General features: G+C 46.1%; 1 protein-coding gene across 4 annotated transcripts in view; it reads left to right on the forward strand.

The window, feature by feature from the left end:
* LOC146869663 (zinc finger CCCH domain-containing protein 11A-like) overlaps positions 1-3,529 on the forward strand; it is a 216,049-nt gene extending 212,520 nt beyond the window's left edge. For all 4 annotated transcript variants that reach the window (XM_085609715.1, XM_085609699.1, XM_085609748.1 and 1 more), the window contains one exon: positions 3,291-3,529. In XM_085609715.1, coding sequence (XP_085465841.1) covers positions 3,291-3,361 — 71 coding nt within the window. In that variant the 3' untranslated portion in view covers positions 3,362-3,529. The remainder of the gene's footprint in view (positions 1-3,290) is intronic.
* Positions 3,530-27,117: the final 23,588 nt, after the last annotated feature.

The following is a 27,117-nucleotide window of genomic DNA, read 5'->3' on the forward strand; positions in this document are numbered from 1 at the left end:
GGGGGTGGAGACTGGGAGGGCTACTGCATCTCTCAAAAACTTATTTTCAGCTCTGTCCAGCTCTACAGTATTTTCAAACCCCCATAATTCTGAGCCATATAGAGCGGATGGGAGAACTTGGCCTTCATAAATAGTTAGGAGCGGTGAAAGGGGCTTGCTCTTAGATTTGCGGTATTCTCTCATAACCGCCCCAGAAGTTCTTTTATAATTTAACATCATTTTAGCCAAGTGATCCTTCCAGCTCATGCGATTATTGACCCTAATGCCCAAATAGTCATATGAGTCTACCAGCTCCAAGGGCTCTCCATTGAGTAAAAGGTTGTTTCTAAATCTGGGTGAAGGCGCTAGAACCATGAGCTTAGTTTTTAGAGTGTTGATAGTGAGACCTCTGTCAGAGCAAAATGCACTAAAGCGATTCAAAAGCTTTTGTAAGCCAGACGGCGACTTAGAAATCAAAATGGTGTCGTCCGCGAAGAGGAGTGTGGGGATTTTTACACCTGCCAGGGATGGAGCATCAGCTGGTTCTTCTCTTAAGTAATCCACCACTCCATTCACAAAAAGAGAGAACAGCGTTGGAGCCATGACACATCCCTGGCGTACACCCCTCTTCACGGGGATCTTCTCAGTTAATTCCCCTTGGGTACCCCACCTGATCCTTGCATAGTTCCCCTCATGGAGATGCATAATTAAACTCAAGAGGGGACCAGGAAACCCCATGTTCTCCAAAACCTCCCACAGCCTCTCACGTGGGACCAGGTCGAAGGCCATCCTAAGATCTATGAAAGCCAGGTATAAGCTACCTTTGTTGATAGTAACCGACTTACAATAGATCGCGGAAAAGCGAAAGACCTGGTCCATCGTGCCCACCTTTTGTCGGAACCCTGCTTGGAGATGAGACAACACATGCATCTCTTCCATCCAGGTGCCGACCCTAGATATAATTACCCTGCCAACCACCTTCTGTAACACATCAATCAAACTGATTGGTCTATAGTTGGCAGGGTCGTCTCTGGCACCCTTCTTAAAGACCGTGATTACCTCCGCTCCCTTCCACGAAACTGGGACAGGGTATCCATGGGAGATGAGGTTCATTATTTTTGCAATGAGTTTGGCCCATAACTCTGGGGCCTCCATAAGGAGATCTCCAGGTATCCCATCTGGGCCTGCTGCTTTCTTTGGGGTAAGATGACTAATAGCTAGCATGACCTCAGATGGCAAAAAGGGTTCCCTGACCGGGAGCATGGGATGGGCGCTGGGGGCATAAACAGAAGGGGCAAGAGGCGTTACTGACCCACCATAAATTGAGGAAAAATGGGATTGCCATTGCTGACCTGTTATGTGGCTATCTAAAGGGCGAGAACTAGTCAACCTGGCTTTGTTAATCAGATCCCAAAACAGCGAAGAATTCTTTCCTTTGGAAGCTGTCTTGAGGTCTTGCCAGCGTTGTTCTTCCCATTCACGTTTTGCTTGCTCCAAGGCCCTTGCGTATTCTTTCCTGGCTACACTAACCCGGAATTGGTTCTTTTGACGCAAGGCAATTCTAATCTCGTTTCTTGTAGCTTTACAATGGGCCGTGTACCAGGGATTGTTTGTTATAGCTATATTGTTAACCCTACCACCACTCTTGTCCTTATTATTTCCTTTTAAAAGGAAAAATTCCCCAACTTTCTCCGTTAAGCTATTGTACGCCTGTACAAAAAACGTACCCTGTACAGACGCTAGATCCTGATCAAACACCACCATTTCTGTACTCAGGTCTTCGACATACGCCCTGATCTTTGTCAAATTATGAGCCTGTGATTGGACCTTCTCCCACTTCAGTCTGCGATTTCCCTGAAAAGGTATCACCTCCTTAGTAGATCTCGGGTGCGTTATCCTCCCTGTGTTATTCCGCTGCCCCCATCTTATCGACATGCATAAGGGATTGTGGTCACTATCCTGTGAAGGAGTCACCACCATATCTACTAAATCGCACCATAGTGTCACGTCTAATAAGATGTAATTGATTCTTGACGGGCTGCTTAACCTATTAAAGGTCATCGCCCCATCAGGGTCAGAAGGAGTCCTACCATTGAGAGCTCTAAGGTTATGTTCCACAGTAAGGGAGTTAATCTGTATAACCTTGGATGACCATTTCTTGATTGGGGCCAAAGACAAGGTCAGAATACCCCATCTAGAGTCCACCTCCTCTATACCCAAGGGGTCGTCGCCTTCTAATGGTTCGAAAGTACAATTAAAATCCCCTCCCACTATAATTTTGGAGGAGGGGGGGGCAAATAGCCAATGCCTGGTCTAAAATAGATATGGTACTTGAGTTTAAGTCCCCTGTGATACCTCTTGCGTAAACGTTAAATAGATCTATCCTACTGTTTCCCCCCTCAAATGAGATATGTTGGATGTCACAACATCCGGAGTCATAAGTAGTTACTTTCCAGTTCAGGGCAATCTTAATCCATACATGCAGACCCCCAGCTGGTCTACCCCTACCCTTACTCAGGGCTGGTATGGAAAAAGTGGTATATCCCGATTTATATAATGGGGAAACACTCCATGTTTCTTGAAATAAACATACATCGAATTGATCGATGAAGACGTTCCATTCAGGTAAGACCAACTTTCTTTGCAGACCCGCCACATTCCAAGAAACTAGGTGTAAGACTTTATTATCTATCAAGTGCAGATCTGGGGGGGGTCGCTGCAGGCCTATCCAAATCCAACCTGGTTTGGGTACCTATAGGTTCTAGTTGGACTGGGTGGTCTATCGTCCTGGGGTTTACAACACTGTTGTCCAAGGGAGTAGAGAGGGGGGTGGATACAATCCCGCCACTAACTGATCCGATTATATTTGGTAGTCCTGTAATTACAGGAACAGCTCCGTGGGCTTCCAAACTCCTCTCACGAGCGGTGTTCTTGGGGCAAGGATATGTGTTTCGGCCTTGGTTTGATTAGGTCAGATTGAGATTTGTAGAGCATTTAGAAGTTAATACTTTGTGCTGGAATTTTAATAACTGTGGAATGTCACAAGAAGAGCTTTGAGGTACTTTTTTTTTTCGCTAAGCTTCAGGTTTAGATGTTTGTTTATTAATGTTTTTCATCATCATCTGTCAGTCATGCAATTGGCAGGGAAGAAAGGTGCTGCTTTTGGTGATAAACTGACATTAGCTATATTTTTTATGTTGCACTGTTGACACGTGCATGGGTTAAATTGATTATTGTCCATGCTTGCATTTTTTTTATTATCTGGATTTGCTTGGCTGTACTACTGGTGGATTTTTTTTCTTTTTATTTAGTCCGGAAAATGGAGGAAACAGAAGCAGATAGAGCCTGGAGGGCCTACGCTCAAAAATATCCGTTCAGTTGACCATGAGAGCTACAATATTTCTTTACTCTAGTCCCCAAATCTGCTTTGTTTTGCAAAAATGTGTCTTCAGTTTTATCCTTTCTGGTTTTATTTTCCCTTTATGTATTTATGTTCTATTGTTGGTCTCAGTTTAAAAAGTAAACCAATTAAAAAAAATAGAAAAACTGATTTGGTTGTTGTCATTTGTGTCTATGGCCTTGCGTTTCAGGAAAGAGTTCTGTGGGGGAGAATGAAGGACCTGTGGGATGTAGGTTACGTTACAATCTGTTTGCAGCCACAGATATTGATGATTATGAGCTGAAGCCTTTTGTGGCAGAGGTAGACCTTCTACTATACCTCTGCCACTGCAAACCTGTTGCCATGCAGCAGAAATGATGTATAGATAGTCTCTTGACCCTTTTGTTGGAGTGTTAGAATTATTTGACTCGGCTAACACCATGTTTAACTTTTTTGTGCAAGATTACAAGAAGTAAAAATAGAAAAGGTGTCAAAACGTCTAGGATACGGAGATCTACAGTTAATGGGCAAAGTGTAGAGATTTATATATTCTAAGTATGTAATTGATATTTAATGTTGTGTGGTTTTGTGAAGCTGGACAGAGAAATCAAATGGTTTAACATATTGCAGATATATAAAATAGCTAGAAGGGCAATGATCAAGGCACTCTGCATTGTCCACAGAGCTTCCCAAGGAAAAGGACCGAAATACGAACAAGTTAAATTCAAGCTATACAGACCAAACAGAACACTAGCCCCAGGCTTGTTCCACTTATCGTACCACCTCATCATAAAGTATCCATAGGAAGCACTGCTTTCTAAGTACAAGCCGCCTAGCTCTGAAACCCACTACCAGCCAATATTAGAAGCACCAAGAGCATACACACTCCCAGAGGCAGTTGAAAACATGACTGTTTCCTAGATAACTGCACAGGCGCACCCTCAAGTGCAATCATCCGCTTACAACCCACAGATTGCAAAAACTCAACTAGCAAATTGCTTTTGATATGCAGGTAAGTTAGGAAGGGCTGACTTATAGTTCGCTGTGGCTATGTTCTTGCATATAAAACCGTTACGGCCACATTAATACTAAAACCATAATAAGCCGCAGTCCGCAACAAATTATAACTTATTATTATTAGTACACTTATAAAGCGCCTGGTTACACTCAGCCAGTGTGTCCCCGCGCTACGGTGTAAGCTGCTAAGGTAAGCTACCGGCCCGTTATCCTGAAGGAAATAAATGAGTCTTCAGCTTTTTCCTAAAAACACCCTGCAAGGGCTCCAGTCGCAGACACAGAGGAAGTTTATTCCATAGTTGTGCCTCCAGAAGACGAAAGGAACAGCCCCCCATCCTGGCTCTCTTCACAGCCGGAACACATACCAACCCTCTCCCCTCAGACCCAAGACAGCGAGTTGGGACATAGGGTGTGAGAAAATGAAGCAGATAGGCCGGCGCAGTCCCCTGAATAATTCGGTGGCAGACACTTGAACCAGACTCGTTCACGAATCGGTAACCAATGAAGGGAGGCAAGAGCCAGCTTAGATGGGGCTCTCCTAGGACGCATCCGAACCAGACGAGCTGCTGCGTTCTGCACACACTGGAGTCTCCGCATACATTTCCCTGTTACACCCCGATACAAGATGTTACCATAATCAAGGCGAGATGTCACCAGGGCATGGACTAAGGTCTTCCTGGCTGCAATAGGCAGCAAATCCAGGGTTTTGCGGAGGACCTTCAGAATTCTGAAGCAGGCACCCGCAACCCGTCTGGTCTGGTACTCAAAGGAGAGGTTAGAATCCATCCACACCCCCATTCAACTTCAGACAGTTCTTATCCATCCATGAAGCTAGCTCTTGTAAACATGCCACGAAGTTGGGTGCTGCCGAGTCCTGTTCCTGAGTCAGGGAGACCACCAGTTGGGTGTCGTCATTATAGGGTACCACCCTAATCCCGAAACCATCCGCGATCTCCGCTAAGGGAGCCACATACAGATTGAATAAGGTCGGACTCAAGATAGAGCCCTGGGGTACCCCCTGCTTCAACCTGATGACCCCAGAATAGTGTGCACCCTGCCTCACCTGAAAACTGCGCTCCGCCAGAAATGATTTTATCCAGCTTAGTGTCCTGCCTGACACACCACCCTTCTTCAAACGGTGCACTAGAGTGTGATGGGCAACCGTATCCAAGGCGGCACTTAGATCCAAGAGGATCAAGGCTGCCGTCTGACCTGCATCCACAAATTGCCTAATGGTCTCTGTGGCAAGTAACAGGGCAGACTCCGTTGAGTGGCATTCCCGGAAACCGGATTAGGTAGGATGTAAAAGATGGAATTTCCCAATATGTGCTGTGAGTTGTTTATTCACCACTTTCTCCGCAACCTTAGCGAAGTAGGGCAAAAGAGAGATTGGGCGCAAGTTATCCAGGCGGTCAAGGCTTAAGTGTGGCTTTTTGGGTAGAGGAAGTACCACTGCCTCCTTCCACCGACCTGGAACTCTGCAAGTCCTAAATTAAACCTCCACAAGATATCTAATGTAGGGTTCCAGTGTTTCTATGCAGCCTCTAAGCATCATTGGAGAGGCCGGGTCTTTAGGAGAACCCGACTTTACGCTCAGGCAGATTTTAATCAGCATTTCTGGGGGGGGGACAATAAAACTCTCTAGTCCCTCGCCTTCATTAACGGGCCCTGCCTCATCCAAAATATCTTGGTCTACTAGGGCAGCGTCCGGAAAGGTGGAAAACATTTTCTGCACCTTATCTGAAAAGAAATTTGCCATACGGTTGCACAGCTCAACTGAACCAACTACAGGTGCTGCCACTGTAGCAAGGGAAGATATTTCCTTATAGACCCTAAATAGTTCCCTAGTCGAGTTGCCCGCAGACCCAATTCTTTCCAGATAGTACTCTGCCTTCGTTCTTCTAATAAGACCATGGTAGCTCTTCAGCATAGCTTTATATTCACTCCTTCCTAGGTCAGAAAAGTCCTTTCTCCAGTGCCTTTCCGCATGTTTGCAGTCTGACTTAGCCTTTCTCAAAATGGTATTAAACCAAGGGGCAGATTTCCGAGCTCTACCCTCTAGTTCTCGTGACCAGGGGGCCGTACTATCAAGCGCTTCCCCGGTCTCCTATCCAGGTCTAGACAGGCACTATCAGCATCCGTTCCCTGTGGAGGCCCCCCCTGCAAGAGGGCACTATTAAACTTGCCTGGGGAAAAACCCGCCCATTTCCGACAGGTTATTCTCCCCTTCACATCCTCCTGCATCTTAGACCTAGGCAATCGCATAACAAATGGGACCAAGTAATGATCCGTCCAAACCATAGGCTGAGGCAGACCGACCACCAGCTCATCCCAATTTGTAAAGATGGGATCAAGGAGATGGCCTTGCTGATGAGTAGGAGAGATCTGTTAGTCTCAATTGTAGAGTCGCCAATTCCTGGCGTAACTCTTCGGCCGCCACACACCTCACATCTTCCAGATGTAGGTTGAAATCTCCTAATACAAGGAGTTTGTCATATCGCAAGGCTGGTTGAGTGAGGTATTCAATCAAACTCGATGAAAAGCGGGAGGACGATGTATCAAAAGACCTTTCACAATACAGTTATCTGCCACCATGATAGTAAAAAGGCCAGCCTCACTGTCCTCAATATTGATGCCTACTTGACCCTATCAATATTGATAGGGTCAAGTAGGCATCGGACAGCATGTTTAAAAATAATTGCCACACCCCCACCTCTGCCAGAGTCCCTATCCATTTTACTAATTGCATAGCCGCTTGGCAATGCCTCAAGGATCTCCGACGCAGAGTCCTCATCCAGCCATGTCTCGGTGAGAAACATTATATCCACCTGACTATCAGTAAGCAGGTCAAAAATCTCTAATCTATGTTTCCTAAGTGACCAGCAATTCAACAAACAACAGCTCAATGCAGGGGATGCCTCTTTCTCCTCCTTCCCCAAACTAAACTTGAAAGAGCAATGCCTTCAGATCCTAACCAAACTTGCACCTTGCATGCTATGTCTACATAACTCCGCCATTTGGGGACGAAGGGCAAGCAAATCATCCCTGGAACAGCCGGGGGGGGGGGGTGTCCCCAGGCCGCGGACGGGCGCAGACGGACTTGCCTTTGGCGCGCCTGCTGCGCACATGTGACCTTGTACTTCCTGGTCCCAAACCCCTAGACCGCTAACCGCCACCCAGAAGTACCTGCCTCTGACCTTCCCTGCCCTCTGCGCAACGGTACTGGTTACCGTGTCGGGGCGGGAAGGAAGCAAGATGGAGCCCAGGCAGTCACCCTCGTTCCCAGGTGAGTACAGAATGCCCCAGAAGAATAAAATCAGTTAAAAAAACAGCACTCCAGAAGTCACCTTACTTTAAAAACAATTACTTCCAAGATTGCAGCCGGTAGGCGCCCAGCAGCTTCAGGGTACTGCCACTGCCCTAGTCACCGCTGCGCGGCCGCCGGAGCATGTGACCTTATACTTCCTGGTCCCAAACCCCTAGACCACTAACCGCCACCCGGAAATGCCTGGCTCTGACCTTCCCCGCCCTCCGCGCAATGGTACTGTTTACCACGTCGGACCGGGGCGGGAAGGAAGCAAGATGGAGCCCAGGCAGTCACCCTCGTTCCCTGGTGAGTACAGAATGCCCCAGAAGAATAAAATCGGTTAAAAAACAGCACTCCAGTAGTCACCTTACTTTAAAAACAATTACTTCCAAGATTGCAGCCGGTAGGCGCCCAGCAGCTTCAGGGTACTGCCACTGCCCTAGTCACTCTTAAATTCACATAAGATGCATCTGCTATGAAGATTGACCATTGCCAGCACTGTGTGGCCAAAACAATGTAGTCAACAAATGAACAGGGATGGAATAACTGGAGAGATCTGTCACACATTGCTGGACAATTCAGGGGATTTTAATATAGTCCACCACTACATGTACCAAATATCTATATATTCTAAACGCTTCTTTACATCTCACAAGGACACTCCAATATGGGATGATAATACAATTGTCCATCCCAACAATTCTCTCCCTTTTTCTCCCTCCAACCATGCCAGCTCAGAACCGCAACAATACACAAAATCACAGATTGGGTAACCCAGTACAGTAACCAGCCAAGCAGACTTTATCCAATGAAATACCATACAGGGAACTGCTGAGTTGTTCAAAGCTACCAGCATACTGAAAACCAAAAAACTGCATCAGTCTCTCTCGTTTCATCATCCAACACATACTACGCGCTGTCCCATCACACGGTAACGGAACCTCTGGGGTCATCACGACTTGGAAACATTTCCAAAATAGGATCAGAACAAAGACATCGGGGGCATGGCCAGCAGCAGAAGATATTGGTTGAGCAGAAGTGGAGCTTCCGTGCAATCCCTGTGACCATCTGTTATCTGGTGTGCGCTGCCCTCGTGAACAACAGTAGGTCATGCTGCTTGCCTGCCAGAACCTTGGGTGTGGTGTGGGGGCCCAATCTTCAGTGACAGGGAACTGGAGCTGGGCCTAGTGGGAGGCCTTCAGATGGAGGCTGAGAGTGAATGAGGGAAGACAGCGGTTTAGAACCACTGCGGCATCCCAGATGAGGTTCCGGCTGCACGTGCCCCTCCTCTGAGGGGAGACAGGTCGGTTAGCCTTGTGGCAGGCGCAGTCACGAAGTATGAGGCCGGCCACGAAGGCCACAGGGACCGAGATCACATGAGGAGGCACCCCAGACCATGGAAAACATTCCCCAGGGAAAAGAGATAGCAGAGGCGGGATTGGACAGTGGGGGCTCTCTTTCACTCACTTCACAGGACAGATAAAATTGCTCCAGAGACTGCCCGGCTGTCTGAAGAACAATGTAAGCTGTGCAGTTATCTAGGAAACAGTCATGTTTTCAACTGCCTCTGAGAGTGTATATGCTCTTGGTGCTTCTAATATTGGGCTTTCTAAGGAAATGGTCGCCGTGTAGGAGCCTCCCGCAGGATCTCCAGGTTTTTGGGATTACCTTTTTGTAGATATCCCTTGATAAACCTTACCGACACCGGCCTGCCACCTACCTACTTATCGCGAATTTACTGGACAACGCCATGAATGCAAAACTGCAAAAGAGAAGACAACTCACCTGATATGAGGGTCTGACCACCATGGTGACCCTTACTTGCAGCCACAATCCCTGGTCAGCCTGAATCCAGTGCGGTTTGAAGACTGCTCATCACAGCGCAATTAGGACCCCGCAAATTCGGATCCATCGATGTTGGTGCAATGACGGGTCCAGACGCTCTGCACCTAGGAACGTGTTAGCTGGTGGGCCTCGTAATATACACTGTTTATTGCCAGCTGATACGGATTTACAGCAATTCGTAAGCTTTGGACTACAAAAATGGCGGCCGACAGTCTCCACTGTGTCTGGAACTCGCCCCGGGCATTGTTATGAGCGCGGATCGGTGGGCAAACTATTCACCTCCTATCGTTCAAACAGCCGCTGTTTTATCGATTCACCACCTGCTGGGGAAACATTGCTCTCGCTGCAGCTGGGATCCGGAAGACACTGCGCATCGCCCAGAATCTGCTCCAAAGTTCGGATGGAGGTGGAAGCAACTGGGGGACAGATCGCGTCCACCGCCCATCCAATTCATATGTCAGATCGCAAAAATATTGGTTCACCTGTACTGTCGACGTGATCTTCCTCCGGTGGTCATAAAGGACGGGCGCCATTTTCCAATGTGTCCATATCTCCTGCTCGACTGCCCTTCCTCCTGGCCCTTGGTAAGCTCCTCTGCCTAAGATCCTTTCAGTCAATTACATAGGGGGGTAAAGTTAAGCAGGGGAAGCGGATTTCGCTCTTTCAAGGAGGTCCTGCTAGTCGGTATTGAGCTTTAAAGCCGGGCGCCTGACCGAGACATTAAATAAACCGCGCCTCTCCTCCTCCCTTTTAACAAACAGTGAAACAGGACTACAACCAAGGAGGTACATTCAACTGACTGGGGAAAGTCAAATATACAATTTGAAGTGTTTGGAGGAGGACATGGTTATCTAAGGGAAAGGAAATAAGGGGGAACTACACTGCAGAGATGGAATGAGGGAATACTTGGAGTGGTCATAACGATCTGTATATTGTGAAGGGCTGACACCCTTATGGCCTTTTGCAGCTCAGTGGGTTTTTAAATATACCGGTAGGGCAAATCTTAATTTATCTGTTATATTAAAAAAAAAAAAAAGGAGGAAAAGGAAAGAAAAAGAGGAGAAAAAAAAATTGTTCATAGACCTGGAACCAGCTGGCCACAATGCCTTCACCATTCTCTACCCGCCCAACCTCTCCAAAAACGCTACAAAGAAGTTCCAGCACAGGCTTATGATAAATCATCCTGAGACTCTTGTTTTAGACCCATACTTCTGTATTAACAAAGGCATTATTTCCAACTACCTTATCTTCCACACAAAAAAACGTGCCCAATGGAGAAATACCTTCTACGCATTGCTCAGAATCTCCAAAACAAATAAAACCTCGCATGCCCTCAAATTGTCGGTAACAGCCTCGGTCCTATGCCCAGCGAATGCCACCATTACTATCTACAACAATGGTAATATTCTTATACAAGCCTTAACGATAATCTTGATATCATAGACAGGCTCTTCCCTACTCTCAAGAAAGCAGTAAACATTAAGAATAACACACTCACCACATCCTAGCATATTCTGGATTTAGAGGCCTCCCTAACGCCTCCTTGTCAAAATACCACACCAAACTCTCCCAATCCGACTAATGTCATCCCTGACATGGTGCCCAGCCATCCAGACACATTTGAGCCAAATACACATCCCCTGGCCCAGGTGAGACTGGGTTGCACTTGGCCACCAACCTCAGCAGTTCCGGATCCCCCAATAATCCCTACCACCCAGTCCGTTTAGGCGAGGCCACACCTGGATCCCCCGCCCAGAAGAGACTGGGTGAGGCTTTGCTAGTGATCTCATCTTGACAGACGCACCCCTGCTATCCCTGCTGTCCTCGCGGGATGGCATCATACGGGATACTACCAACTCCGACCTCCTCTCCTCCCCTCCATACAAAGCGGATCGCTTAGACCCGCCTCACCCACTGTCCTCGATATTTGAGGGGACCCGTACACCCGCTACACTCATACACGCTACACTCTCCACGCCAATCCAATCACAGAGCACAATGACCATTCCTCAACTTCACGAGGAAGCCCCTATCCGGCTGCCTCACGCTTATTCCACACTACACAGGGACGTGGACCCCACAACAAACCTCACAGTTCAGCTTCTCGCATCTACCCCTATGGAAGTTCTCCCCCAAACAAATGGAGAACGTGATTTTGCAGACTGATCATACTGTTGGTTTGCCCTTCGTAACGGATTATACACCCATACCTAATGTAGATATCCCTAAGCAAGTGGAGAACATGACTGCCACTTCGGGCGGATCGCCCTCCATAACTGATCATACACCCACAACTACTTCCTACTTGCCCAGTTCCGTCTAGACCACTCAACTTAATGAGTTAGCTACTGGTCTATCCAATCTCAAGGGCGAAATGCATAACCTATCCACTATCACTAAAGAACTTCTTAACTTACACAGAGCCACCAACAATACCATGAACCAATTCAGTCTCCATATGAGAAATTGCATCCCCACGAATGCTCACACCGAGAAGACTAGTAAGTATAACCAAATCAACGTCCAATCTAGTCAACACACATCCAAGTCCACACACCCCAAAAACACTAATGTGGGTAGTTTACCCTCACCATCGAGGCCTAGGAGGTCAAGCGTTGAACTATCAGACAGAGACATAGACGACTTCCTTACATCCTATGCCCGAGCCTCAGACAACAGTAAGTCGCAATGTGGCACTATTCAATCCATTGTAACCAATCCCCTCCGAGAACCGACTCTCAACAACAGATCCGTAAATGAGATAACCTCACAAATATCAACTTAGAACAGATTTCCCTATACCACTCTATTAACAAGTTTAAGTGTGGGCTCATTAATTGCAAATCTGCTAGTAAACATGCCACTGATATATTCAATCTCATTTTGGAGAATGACTTAGACATTATGGTCCTCACAGAAACTTGGCTGAATAGTTCCTCCTCGCCCATCCTCGACTTACTGGTTCCTCCTTCACATGACCTAGTCTGACTAGACAGAATCGGAAAAATAGAGGTAGGGGTAGCCTGCATTTATCGTAACTCAATATCAGTCAAGCAAGCGGATTCCATTGGGCTATCCTCTGATGATTACCTTTGTATTAATATCTCTGATTTTAAGCGTATCGCCAGCAAGCTTCACCTATTTTACCATCCTCCAGGCGATAACTTGACTTGTGTCGACGAAATAATGGAGATCATGGCATCCAATGCCAACTCACAAGTACCTCATATTTTCCTGGGTGACTAACCTCCACTGGAACAACGAAAACGATCATATTGTAGGCTGTCTTAAAGAGTTTCTGTCAGAACAGGAGCTATCTCAATTCTGTGACAGCACAACTTATAACAAGGGAGAGACATTGGACCTCATCATTGCAAAAACAAACATCGTCCTACTAGAATCCATCACCCCATGCGATTGGCCTGATCATTATTGCATCCTCTTCTCCATCAATATCGAAGTCACTCAAAAAAGGGGCCAACCCTCAAAAACAAGACAATGGAAAAGGAACTTACAAAATATCAACTCTGTCACCTTGGTAAACCGTTGTAACTCCGCCCTGACCCTCATGATGGACATGACTGATGTACATGACCTCACAACCTTCTACAATTCCACTTTACTTGAAATCCTGAACTCTACAGTGTCCCTCCAAGAAAAAAATGTCTCCTCCAAAATTTCCAAACCTTGGTTCAATGAGGTCCTGAACTCGGAGCGTCGGCATCTAAGAGCTGCAGAGCGTCTATGGAAATCTGCTCCTACCACTGATAACCTTGAGCATCTTAGAAGGTTAAGGAATTCATACAATAGGAAGATTCTTAAGGCAAAGGCAGAATTTTTCAGAACCCAGCTGAACCAAGCTCTCAACCGGCCAAAGAAACTCTTTGAAATCGTCAAGCAACAATCATTTAATACAACTAACTCTAGGGAACTAAATGACCTGGCCACACCTACCTGCTGGCCAATTTCTTCCACGAAAAGACTGAGACCATCGAGCTAGACATCCAATCCAAGATGGCGCTATCGCAATCTACGGTCCAAGATTCTAAATGTGGCACTCTATTCAAAGTTCACTTAAATAACCCAGGGGAAGCCACAAAAACAATGCCTCATGGCGCACCTTCTCGACAATCTCTCAACAAATAATGGACAACACTCTTCAATCAATCAACCCCTCCAATCATTTCTCTGACCCCCTGCCTCTTGCACTGTTTAAAGTCTTAAAAACATCTATCCTACCGCTATGGGCAAAGATTGTAAATGCCTCCCTGAGTCAAGGTGTCATTCCAGACTACCTTAAAATAGGGAAGGTCACACCTATACTAAAGAAAGCTGATGCCACTCCATCTGATCTCAACAACTATCGTCCTATATCCAACATCCCCACTTTGGCGAAACTATTGGAGAAATGTCTACAAATTCAATTATGCAAACATATTGAGAACTACAACCTCTTAGACCGTCACCAGTCTGGCTTCCGCCAAGGTCACAGCACAAAATCTGCACTCACACACATTATGGACGACATACTAAAAATGCTTGACCGCAATGAGTCATGCCTATTGATACTTCTTGACCTGTCCTCTGCCTTCGATACGGTCAAGCACGACAACCTCCTGTCCCTATTGGAACGAAGGACGGGCCTCTCGGGCACAGTGTTGCAATGGTTCTCCTCCTTCTTGAATAACAGATCTCAAAGAATCAAGATGAAGAATTGACTCTCGCAACACTCTGTGGTCACCCTGGGTGTCCCTCAGGGATCAGCCCTATCACCCATTCTTTTCAACCTCCTAATGGAGCCTTTGGCAAACACACTGAAATCAGTGAATATTCTATATCACCTGTACGCGGATGACACCCAGCTGTATCTGAAAATCGCCTCGCCAGAAGACTTCATTGCCCTCAACACTATTCTACTGAACACTCAAAGCTGGCTCACTAATAACCACCTCATGCTGAATACCAAACAAATGGAATTCATCCTCATCTCGCCACCGAGCCACCCACCGAATTTAGACCTATGGCTAAAACACCTAACCTCCTTTGACTGTGTTCCCCGCATCATTGACTCCGCAAAATCCCTAGGAATCGCCATAGACAAACATCTGACTATGCAGTCGCGCATCTCTAATGCCACCAAGGGAGCTAATCATAAGTTGAGTATATTAAGGAAACTCAAACCCTTCCTCTCTCAGGTTGGTCTAAAAATGGCAGTACAAGCCCTAGTGCTGCCAAGATTAGACTACGGAAGCACCACACTCTGTGGTCTCCCAAAATGCAAACTGGCTCCGCTGAGGGCATCACTGATGCTGCTGCTAGACTGGTATCAGGAACCAAAAGAAACAGTCACATCTCCACGACCTTTAAAAGCCCTGAACTGGTTGCCTTACGAGGCAAGAATTCACCTAAAAGTGGCCTGCATGACGCACAAAGCAATTCATAACAATACACCCACTTACTTGGCTCTAAAGCTGGAAAGATCTGGAGGTTGCAGACAACTACGAAGTGCAAGTACTTTCCTTCTGAAACCTCAATCCTTCCATAAGAAGAGAACTGGCTGCAGAGCTTTCTCAGGGATTGCTCCAAAGATTTGGAACTCCTTAACTCCAGTAGTGCGTGGAATCTCTTCCTTTACCGCATTCAAAAAAGAAGTAAAAATACTACTAATGAACAAATTCTCGTCGTAAGTCTTAATTCTAGGCTGTCACTGAGTCATCTACAAGACTCACTTATCATTGCCTACCTCCGGTGGAATGAAAGAGACTATTTTATGTAAGATTAATACCACAGCCCTTAATGCTTAATAACTGTACGTAATGTAAAGCTTAACTGGCTTTTATCTCTGTTTGCTAGCACAATCCCCTAATGTTCAATAACTGTATATTGCACAACATCCTGCAGATTCTCGGTCCTCTATGTTGGTCATCCATATATTTTAGATCTCTGCTGTACAAATTGACACATTTGAATGCGTGTAAACCTTCTCATCCATCTATGTTCTTGTACTGTACACTGCAAAGCGCTCGGATACTCTTGTGGGTCACGTTCGCACTATATAAAACTTTATAAATAAATAAATGGGGGGGGTCTGAATCCGCCAACGGCTGCAGAGATTGAAGGTGACCCAACAGGGCCAGGCCCAGAGAGGGGTGTTAACGGCCTAGAATGAGAAACACTGCCGGGTCCGGGGAGCACAAGACTCAGTGGTGGATGCTCTTGTCCCTACCGCCCCCCACCTGGAGGTGTGCACACACCAGAGACAGAGTGGGTGCCCAGAGAAGTGGACGAGAACCGGTGCAGAGCAGTGTTTACCCACAATTGCCCAAGCGTATCATTGACCATGCGCCACTCGAGGTTGTATTGGGCTTGGCACGAAGGGGCGGAGGGCATGTTGAAAGTTGACCAGCTGGGATTTGAATGACCGAGTTGGCTTCAGAACTCTGTAGAGTCCATTCCTTATTTTGAAGACCAGGTCTGCACAGTGGTCTCATCAGGGAAGGTATGGGAAGCCTTTAAAACAGTGCTCCGAGACTGGGCCCAAAACATCTCGCACAAAAAACAGTGTAGGGAAGAGATCCTGGTATAACTTGAATAGAAAATTCGGGCAGTGGAAAAGACCTACCAACTCCCACCAGAGGGTGGCATAATAGGGGGTGTACCCACACCAAGGAAGGGACCCATTGATCCTGACCTTTACCTACAGGTAACGCCCCTAAATCTAGTATTTAGGGGCAACCCCAAACTTGGACTCAGACAAGAACCGACCAGAAGAAGAGAAGGACAGAAGAAGCTGTGCTGAACTAAGAGGAGGACGACGCCCACTGACTTGGCCCCAGCCCTACCGGCCTGTCCCCACCTCGAACCTGCTCCAGCAAAATCCTGGTGTATCCTGTAGCCAGCAGCCCCCAAGAAAGTGGAGGGCCTGCCCAGCCTTCCCAAACCAAGACTTTATCTCCTGTGAGCACCGGATTTGCTCACCCACAGCCTCTGGCTCCAACCAAATCTGCGAGTCTGCACCACTCTGCACCTGACACCCTCGGCCCGAGTTCGAGTGGCCCAACACCACAAGGAGGTCTCCCTGGCTATCCTGCCCTCAGATCTGGTGATCTCTGACCTGCCTTGAATCTCCAATCAACGCCTGCAGCCCCTGCCTGAAGGATCCCCAGACCACCACCGGAGCTGGTAGGAAAACCCGATGCCTAAAGACACCCTTGCACCCAACATCCCACGCCTTGGGTGGCCCAACCAACGGTGTCCCAGCATCCCCATTAATCCAATCGTACCTCTCCAACCGGTGGTCACCTCCAGCAGATCTTCGTCCCCGAGCCTGCAGTGTTTGTTGCAACTGGAGAATCCCCATTGAAATCAACAGGGTTCCCGACACCAAACCAGTACCCTGTACCCAGCTGTCCCTGTGCGGGTGCACCTTGTGTGCTAAACCGGATCCCCCTTTGCCCTGAGCCTAACACCTGGAGCTTTGCTCCCACAACCTTGTGGCCTGCTCGTGAGCAGCCACCAACCGGAGACCCCTATCCCCCATTGGATAACATTGGGCCTCAGCACTCTGCACCTGGCCGCCGTAGTGCCGCTCGAAATGCCAAAACTTCATATGTGTGGAGGACTTTGGAAAGAGACTTGCCAACATTGGTGTTAGTACTACTATAGTAGGTATCAGTAAGGTTAATGTGTTCTTAGTTTGAAGTCAGATATTGTCCATAGAATTTACTGACCTCCACCAAATGTTTCAAATGTATATGAGCAGTTGGCCCAAATAGAGAACTTGAGTGTCCAAGGCCAAGTTTTTTTTCTTCTCAATACTAACGGTAAGAAAATGTGCTTTTTTAATAAAAGTGAAATGAGGCGCATGCACAAATATTTTCAAAGCAAAAATTAAATGCCACAGGCTAAAAGACAATAGGCTTCAGCCTTTAGATGCTTTAAAACCAACTATGCTCTTAAAGGGAAAACACTCCACCAGTATCCATCCTGCCCTGTCAATGGCAGTTGCTCTGTACTCTAGCCTGGATCCTGATGCTGCGTACCAAGGGTTTGGTCACATCTGGTGGATCTCTGTTTGCCCTTAAGGCCCACTGTTATGTCCTTATTCATACGGCACAGTGGAGTTGATGCACAGGGGCTGACCTGCTCGAGGAGTTGCTGCTTAGATAGCCAGTACAAAGACATGCAGCCAGTTATGCCAGAGACCCTGCAGAGGATTTGCAGGTAAGCACGCCTTTCACATCCCAAATGTGTTGGGTCCGGATGTTTGCTCTTTGTTTTTCTTCGAAGAAGTCTTTTCCAGTCACGAGGAAGGTGACTCCTCCTTTCGGTGTAGTGCGCATGGGCATCGACTCCATTGTTAGATTGTTTTGGTTTTTTTTGCCATCGGGTTCGGACGTGAATTACTGTGCTCCGGTTCAACACCATTTCTCAGGGTTCCCCTCGGTGCGCAATCCACTACCCTCGACGGTATTGTTTCTCAATCGTGTTTCCCATTCTCCGTGTATCGTATCTGTTCAAAATCTTCGATCATAAAATTTGAGGAGGGCCTAAACGCGTCGGGTCAGCACGCAGTCGATGGAACGGACTCCATTCAAATTCTGTCCAGGGTGTTGTGCTAAGTATCCGCGCACCAACTTGCACGAAGTGTGCAACTTGTGTCTACACCCGGAACACAACAAACAGGACTGCGACGCGTTTATCGTTTGGATCCAAGAAGATGCTCCGTGATCATCAGGCTCGATGTCACGAAAAGCACCAACAAAGCGGCTCCGCACCGGATCTCTTCGGAGAAGATTCGGACCATGAAGTTTTCGATGCACAAGGAGCCGAGGAAGAGGAGCAATACATTTCTATGTCAGAAGACGGCTCCAACATGGAAGAAGACGAGCCGCAGGGTCAGCGTACCCTGAGTATTGATACTTCCCTGCCCCAAAATATGCTGTAGAAAAAGGCTCCGATCCTTCCGCTGCCTTTGGGCCAAGGTCGGCACCGAGAACAGGTTTCGAATGCTCCGCCTTCGGGCTCTGCACCAAAACACACATCAAAGCCTTCCAGCAATGAAAATTCTGGCGCCGAAAGAAAAGACAGCTCCTCCCCATCCAAGGAGCCTCTTTGACGTCCTGCCTTCCAACACAAACCAGAAACAGAAGCAACCAGTGATTAATTCAAAAACTGGACATATTCATATAAAACTGCCAGTTAAACGGAAGCCAGATATAGAGGAAGCTTACCAAATTCCATTTAAAAAGAAAAATGTGGGTACTAATACTTCTCCCCCTCCTCTTACACCTCCTACCCCACTTGACCCACATTTGTTAATTACTCCTACAAATTCACCACAACCACAGTCACCTGAGCACCAAGATGACGGGGATGCAGATGGGGATGTACCAGGGCACATTAGTCCTGATCCATGAACTGACTACAATACAGATCCTAATACAGACAATGATCCTGATCCATACTCTTCAAAACCCTCTCCTCCAGACGACAATTTAGGCTACATAGAGCTACTTAATAGGGCTGTTGAATATCATGGGGTCCAACTTCATAAAGCTTATAGCTCACAGGTATTGAAGGGATATAACTTGCAATCGTTAAAGGGTGGCAGGGCAATTGAACACCCTGAGGTAGAAGGGCCTCTTCCATGCAAACAACGACGCACTGAGAGCACCATTTTTTCACGAGATCCGACTGATATTGATCGTTCCATTATAGTCGACCCAGATATCAGTTTGGCTTCAGGAAGTAACCATACCCTATTTGGGAGGAAAAACATCCTGTGTAACATTAGGTCGCTCTCGAAACACAGTGCTGAAGTTTGGGACTTAATCTCTTCCAAACAACCCGATCTATACTACCTCACAGAAACGTGGTTGAAACCACATTCCACTCCTGCCATAACCTTGGGAGTCCCTAGTGACTATAAAATAGTTAGACTGGATCGCCCCACTAAGACTGGTGGTGGGATCGCTATTGTACATAAACAGGAAATTAGTATATCTGTTTTAGACGAAATAAGTTCCCCAGAAATTGAATTACTAATTTTTAAAATAATACTGCCCTCAAATGACAATCAAAAGGGTGCATTAGTATATCGACCCCCTGGACCGTACAATAACTTCTCTAGCTTATTGACTGAGCTACTTGCCCCATATGTCAATAGTGACAGCGACTTTATTTTAGTCGGAGATTTTAATGTACACTGTGATAAGTCGGATTGTTGCGAGGCCCAATCCTTATTACTTGACCTGTCCTCATTAGGCCTTATGAAACGTAACTCTGGGCCCACACATCAGGCAGGTCATACCCTTGACTTGATATTTTCTAATTTTATGCTGGTCTCCTGTCCGCCCGCAAGGCAGGTTAACTGGACAGACCACTATGTTGTGGAATTCCTTACTCCCTACCCTAAACGTATCTCCTCATGAACCAAGCAATTACCAAGGATACGTAGACAGTGGCACAAAATTACCGACACTATTTTTAAAAATAATTTTTATTGCCCACCTTTTGTTCCTCACGAAAATATTGATATGGCCGTTAAAAATTGTGAAAAAGCTATTATGGAAACTATTGACAAGATTGCCCCTCTTAAACAATTTAAACCCAGACCAACAAAGAAACAAGAAATTTGGTTTACTGATCAATTTAGGACGCTAAAATTACATGCCAGGAAACTTGAAAAGAGATGGAGAACCTCTCATTTGATCGAGGATAAAAATAAATATTGGGACTCACTATCTATATACCATAAAGCCATTCGCGTCGCCCGTAAAACTTACATTGCATCGCAAATTACAGCTGCAGGGAACTCTTCAAGGATTTTGTATCAAGTTTTACAATCCTTTGTTAAACCGGCAGCATGTGAATCTTCGGAACTTGCCTCCCAACAGCTGTGTGATGACATCTCTTGCTTTTTTACGAATAAAATAGATACAATCTATGACAAAATAGTTTGCACTAATAATAAACTGACCACAGATATGGCACCTCTGGAAATAGATTCTGACCCCAAACTGCATAAATATACGTTAAGCTTTTTTCCACCCATTTCTTTACAAGAGACATCTGCACTAATATCACGGATTAAAAGTGGCAGTCCTGACGATATCATCCCAGCCAGGATTATGCCTGTCCTGACTGAACAGCTATGCCCCATGATCCAAAGGTTGGTGAATCTCTCTCTGGGCTCAGGCACTGTCCCAAGAGAGTGGAAACGTGCTCTTATCAGGCCTATTAGGAAGAATACTGCTATCCCGTGGTCCGATTTAACAAATCTCAGGCCCATATCCCTATTACCATTCTTAGGGAAACTGATCGAAAAATATGTTAACTGTCATCTGTCCAATCACATTGAACTTGTTGGCGGCCTGGACTACTCACAGTCAGGGTTCAGGCCAAAACACAGCACGGAGTCTACCCTGCTGTCTGTTATGGATGACTTACATATGTATCAGGACAAGGGCTTCTCAGTAATCCTAGTTCTTTTAGATCTTTCAGCAGCGTTCGACACCGTGTCACATACCATTCTTATTGACCGGTTGTCGAACGCTGGCATTGAGGATAAAGCCATTGACTGGCTAAAGAGCTTCCTATCTGGGCGTTCCCAGAGAGTTATCATGGACACGTACCGATCAGCGGAGGTGGAGATATCTAAAGGGGTGCCACAGGGCTCTTGTTTAAGCCCTACCTTATTTAACATCTATGTGGCACCCCTGGCAAGAGTGATGCGCAGTTATGGATTCATCCCAGTATCATATGCTGATGATACTCAGCTCCTCTTCCCTTTTAAGACCATGTCCGCCGAAATTAAAAACTCCTTTTCTGCGGGCATGAAGGCGGTGGCTCATTGGATGTCTTCCAACTTCCTTCAATGTAATGTCAGCAAGACGGAACTAATGCTGTTTGGAGAAGCCAAACTATTGTGGACCCCTGATTGGTGGCCTCCCGAATTGGGAGTAGCTCCGGAACCCAAACAGGTTGTGAAGAGTTTAGGGATTCGTCTGGATCAAGACCTGTTATTTGGACAGCATGTCAACCACACTGCTGGAATTTGTTTCCATACTATTGGCCTGCTACGCAGAGTTTTTCCCTTACTACCGGACTCTTTTAGGAGAACTCTGGTCCAAACATTGGTTCTGAGTCGTATTGACTATTGTAATGGCCTGTTGCTTTCTGCCAACGAAAACGTGCTGGCCAAGCTTCAGGTCATTCAAAACACTGCGGCTCGTCTTGTCCTTAATGCTCCTCTGAGAACTGCGTCCAAACCTCTTCTGGAGAAATTGCACTGGCTTTCCATTCGCCAGAGTTCTAAGTTCAAGATATGCTGCTTGATTCATAAATGTTTAAATGGTCAAGGGCCTATTTATCTTCAGAACAAATTTGTTCCTTATGTCCCAATTCGTTCACTTAGGTCCAGTAACTATCTTCTTTTGGTGACTCCCCGTGCAAAAAAATCTAGACACGGTAGTAAAGCACTATCTATCTTAGGCCCTACCCTGTGGAATAGACTTCCCCTTTATCTGAGACAGTGTAAAGAACATCTCACTTTCAGAAAACTCCTGAAGACTGTGTTGTTCAGAAATGAGATCTAGCTCCTTTATTCCTCTGGTTTACCGGCTCCATAAAGCGCAGAGATACTCCAGTTGGAGTCGATTCTAGCACTATATAAACCTACAAATAAATAAATAAATAAATAAAGAGCTCCTTGAAGAGGATTTTCTCTTCGAGACCTTAAGTTCCTCTCAAAGAGTGACGCACACACTGCCCATGCTCAAGGGTTTCTCAAACACGAGGATTGTCACACCTAAGGTAGACAAAAAATATATGCCGGCACCTACCGACCCAATCTATATCAAAGGTCAAGTTCCCTTAGTCTCGATAGTGGTCTCTAACACTCGCAAAAGAGCAAATTCCCAAACCACATATTTGCGAAGACAACATATTCACGTCTTCCCATACTTGGACGACTGGCTCATCAAAAAACAGTGCAGCTGCTCCACAATCTTGGATTCATAGTAAATCTGTCCAAGTCCCATCTCCAACACGCAAACGTACTTGGGAGCCGCTCTCAATACATAAAAAGCTTTGGCCTGTCCCAATCCAGCCAGAATCTGCAACATTCAAGCTCTAATTTCCCAGTTCAGCCCCATCACTCATTGCCAGCTCGAGTATTTATGCAGTTACTAGGAATGATGGTGTCTTGCATCTTAATATTTCCATATGCAAGACTTCAAATGCATCCCCTTCAGGAATGCTGAGCACATCAGTGGAATCAGTCTGTGGGTCAATTATCAGATCTAGTGTTGGTGGACGGCTGCACTTATCGCTCTCTGCAGTGGTGGAATCCACAAAACCTTTCCAAAGGGCGGCCCTTCATCGACCCAGTTCCACAGAAAGTGCTAACATCAGACACATCGCTCAGTGGTTGGGGGGCTCATTTACAAACTCACACAATTCAGGGCATGTGTAGTAAGCAGCAAAAGCAACTTCACATAAATCATCTGGAGCTCCTAGCAGTATTTCTAGCGCTCAAAGCCTTTCAAACTCACCTTGTAGGCAAAGCTGTCCTCATTCGCACAGACATGACAGCCATGTATTATTTACAGAAACAGGGAGGGACGCACTCTCTCCAACTGTCACACCTTCCACAGGCCATTTGGAGGTGGGCCATACGTCACAAAATCTATCTCCTAGCAGAACACCTTCCAGAAGTAGACAATCCAATTGCAGATCTGCTCAGCAGGCAGAGACAACAGATTCACGAGTGGGAACTCCACTCTCAAGTTCTTCTCCTGTTCTTTCAGATGGGGGGCTTCCCAGACATAGATCTGTTCGCCACACACCAAAACGCAAAATGCCCAAGCTTCTCCTCCAGATATCCACACCCATTGTTCAAAGGCAATGCACTATGGATGAACTCGCCAGGGATATTTGCCTTTGCTTTACCGCCTCTCCCACTCATTCCACTAGTGGTTCGGAAGCTCAGGCAAACGTCCCTCACACTAATTCTAGTAGCTCTCACATCGGCCCGTCAACCTTGGTCCACCACCCTCTTGGAGCGCTCAGTAGTTCCTCATCAAAAACTACATCTTGCATCCAATCTCCTCACGCTGAGTCGTGGAGACATAAGACATCCAGATCCCAGACATCTGAACCTAGCGATCTGCCTCCTGAAGTTATAGAGTTTGGCTATCTCAATCTTCTGCCAGACTCTGTGAACAATATTAAAGACCTACTACGCGAGCTTGCTATGCAGCAAAATGAAAGCGGTTTGTTATTTATTGCATTAACAACCATATCAACCCGCTTGATGCTTCAGTTCAAAATATCATTTGCTATTTGCTGCATTTACAACGGTCAAATTTAGCATACACATCTATATGCTTACATCTCCCTGCAATAGCCGCATGCCTTCAGAATAGACAACATCTGGTCCGGAGAGAGGAGGCCTTATGCACGCGTCTCGGGTACTGATGTTGGGCCCTTATTTGGGACCCCCTTCATGACTAATCTTCAGTTCTCAATATAAGTGATACTGGTTCACACACATGGAGCACTGGGGTAATAGTGCTGCCTTCAGTGTACTTGTACTCATCGACTATTCCTGACACCCCACCATTGGACCATTTAATGAATGAAGTATACTTAAGCCCTGATGAAGTTCAATTCTTATTGAAGGAAATGCGTTGGCTGGAGCCTATTTTATGATCTTGTTGAAATAAAGGAAATTAAATTCAAAGGGATTTGCTGTCCGTCTATATCATTTGAAAAAAACAACCCAGTAGTGCACCTCCACATTCATTCATTTCCCGATTTGCTTCGCAGTTTGCACCCAACAACGGCAGGAGTTATATGTGCACATCTCTAAAGACTCTAACAAACTGTTACAGGAGGAACATAGCAGAGAAGTGCAGCTTTCGTAGTCTGCTGTTGGTCTGTCCTTTTACGCATCTATACACTTACATCTCCCTGCAATAGCCGCATACCTTCAGAATAGACAACATCTATCTCTTTTCAGAGGGCCTGTTATTACGGCTTTTATGGAAAGACTCAAAAGAGTTATTCCGCCTAGACTTCCACCTGCCCCAGTGTGAACTCTGGGTAGTTCTCAGTTTAGGTGGAAAGCAGCTCATGTATAGAGCACTCTCAACACTAGTGACACTCTAGATCTGCTCACCTCAAATGTCTGCTTTTCTATCAAAGTCTTTAAGCATAGGATTAGCACATCCAAGTCGTGACAGAAAGGGACAAAATCTTTTGCCATTTCTACAGCTAAATCTGTAAGCATAGGACTAGCACAGTGCAGGCCATGCCGAGCTGTAAAATGACAAAAGCCATTTACCACTCCAGACACAGTATTACAGCTTTGAATTGATAAAATATCAACCAAGCCAACCTGAAATGAGTAAAAGCAACCCCTGACACAGTGTTTCGCTCTAGTTGGAGCTCATCAGAGAGTTATAGCTTTGTCCAGACACAAGGGAGCGCCGAGTATAAGTCAAAACAATACCCTTTCAGGCATAGAGTGACGCATAAATTATGCAAAAAGCCGAGAATTCTGGGTAGTTCTCAAGTTCAGGTGGAAAGCAGCTCCTGTATAGAGCACTCTCAACACTAGTGACACTCTAGATCTGCTCACCTCAAATGTCTGCTTTTCTATCAAAGTCTTTAAGCAAGCCGAAATAGAAAGGCACAAAGTCTTTTGCCATTTTGGATAGCACTGTGCTAATCCTGTGCTTAAAGACTTTGCTGTAGAAATGGCAAAATACTTTGTCCCTTTCGATCTCCGCGTGGATGGCCCTGTGCTAATCCTATGCTTAAAGACTTTGATAGAAAAGCAGACATTTGAGGTGAGCAGATCTAGAGTGTAGCTGGTGTTTAGAGTGCTCTATACAGGAGCTGCTTTCCACCTAAACTTGAGAACTACCCAGGGTTATCTGCTTCTTTTTTGCATAAGTTATGCGTCACTGTGAGAAAGTGGCTCTGTATATACTGTTCCCTAATAGGTACAGGGTGTACAGAGTCCACAGTCCCCCAGAGGCTGATAGAGGTCAAAGTTAGGTATGACCTTACTCTCAAAAGTGGTAGCTTGGTCGAGCAGTAAGGCAGTACCAGAGGACAGTGTAAAGCATTTATTGTACACACTCAGTCAGCAAATGGTTTCACACACTCAATAACTGAACTCTAGGCCAATGATTTGTATATATAAAATATATGCTTGTTTTATTTTTAGAACCACAAAGGGGGTAAAAATATACTTTCTCAGAATGAGAGGTTGAATATAAATACTTTTGTTTCAAGCAATAAATTTGTGTAAACAGTCACAGTTGGTTGCAATAAACAATCCTATTTCCTAAACATAACAATGCATTGAGCTCAATGGTAAATTTAGGTTATTTGTAATAAATTACTTTTCAGATTACTTTTGGAATTCCAGGTCTGGATCCTAGAACCAGCCTGGGGTCAGTATTCAGAATCAAGTGATGAAAGTCGACTTAATAACTGTAATGATTTTTAAATAATATTTAGCTATTTCAAAAGTTAGCACTTAGAAAATATTTCACAGAAAACATTCAATGGATCTCTATGGCAAGAAATTCAAATTGCAGGTAGAGTACTTAATCGTTACTTTAGTAATCCAGGACTGGGTGCCTAGGCCCAGGACTGGGGTCCTTATCAAAAGCAGGTAAGTAATTTCGTTTGCAGAAATGGTACGATTTTAAAAGAATATTTCAAATTTGCAAAAGTAGACACTTAGAAGAAATTTAACAGAAAAGCAGACAATGGTTTCCTATGGGAGAAAAATGAGTTAGAAGTAAGTATAGTTGTGAACACTTTTCAGAGTCAGGGCTGGGCACCAAGATCCAGCACTGGGAGCTCACCTAGGAGCAGGTGAGTAAATTCGTTTTTGTCACTTGGCTGATTTTTGGTGAATTTTTGCAGTTTTGAAAAGTTCACACTTAGAAGATTTTTGAAGAAAAAGCCAGTCAATGTTACCCTATGAGGAAAATGAAGTTAGCGGTTTAAGGGTAAGTACTCGACTGGTAGTGTTGAAATTCCGGGCATGGACTCAGGGGTCCCCCAGTGTCAGGTAAGTACAGTTGGTTCACCCTCAGCGGTTTCAGGACGGCCGGGTGCAGAGAGAGTTGGGCCCAATGTTATCCTATGAGGGATAGGGGGGCCTTGGTTGGTGGCTGCTGTCTGGCAAGCCACGCGGCTGTGGGAGCTGGGCTCCTGGTCACTTACTCAGGGCAAGTGGGGAAGTAGGTTAGAGTAGAGAGGGCACTGCCAGGGCCACTCGGGCGGCTGGGTGCAGGGTGCTTTTGAGCCTTAGGGCGCTCAATGGAAATCAATGGGAATGTTCCGGTTTGGAAAGAGGCTGCAGGCTCGGGGACGAGGATGTTTCAGGTGCCACCACCACTTCGAGAGGTAAGTTGGGTAGTTGTAGGTTAGGTGGGTACCCCGGGATTGGGCACAGGGGGTCGCAGGGCGCCGGGTGCAGGGGTGCCTTTTGACGTCGGGAATCTTACCCTCTGGTTGATCGCGGCTGGGGTGGCACTTGGTTCTGAGGCTGCAGGCTTCT

Source organism: Triturus cristatus, chromosome 1_1, assembly GCF_964204655.1.
Source record: "Triturus cristatus chromosome 1_1, aTriCri1.1, whole genome shotgun sequence".
NCBI classification, from domain to species: Eukaryota; Metazoa; Chordata; class Amphibia; order Caudata; family Salamandridae; genus Triturus; species Triturus cristatus.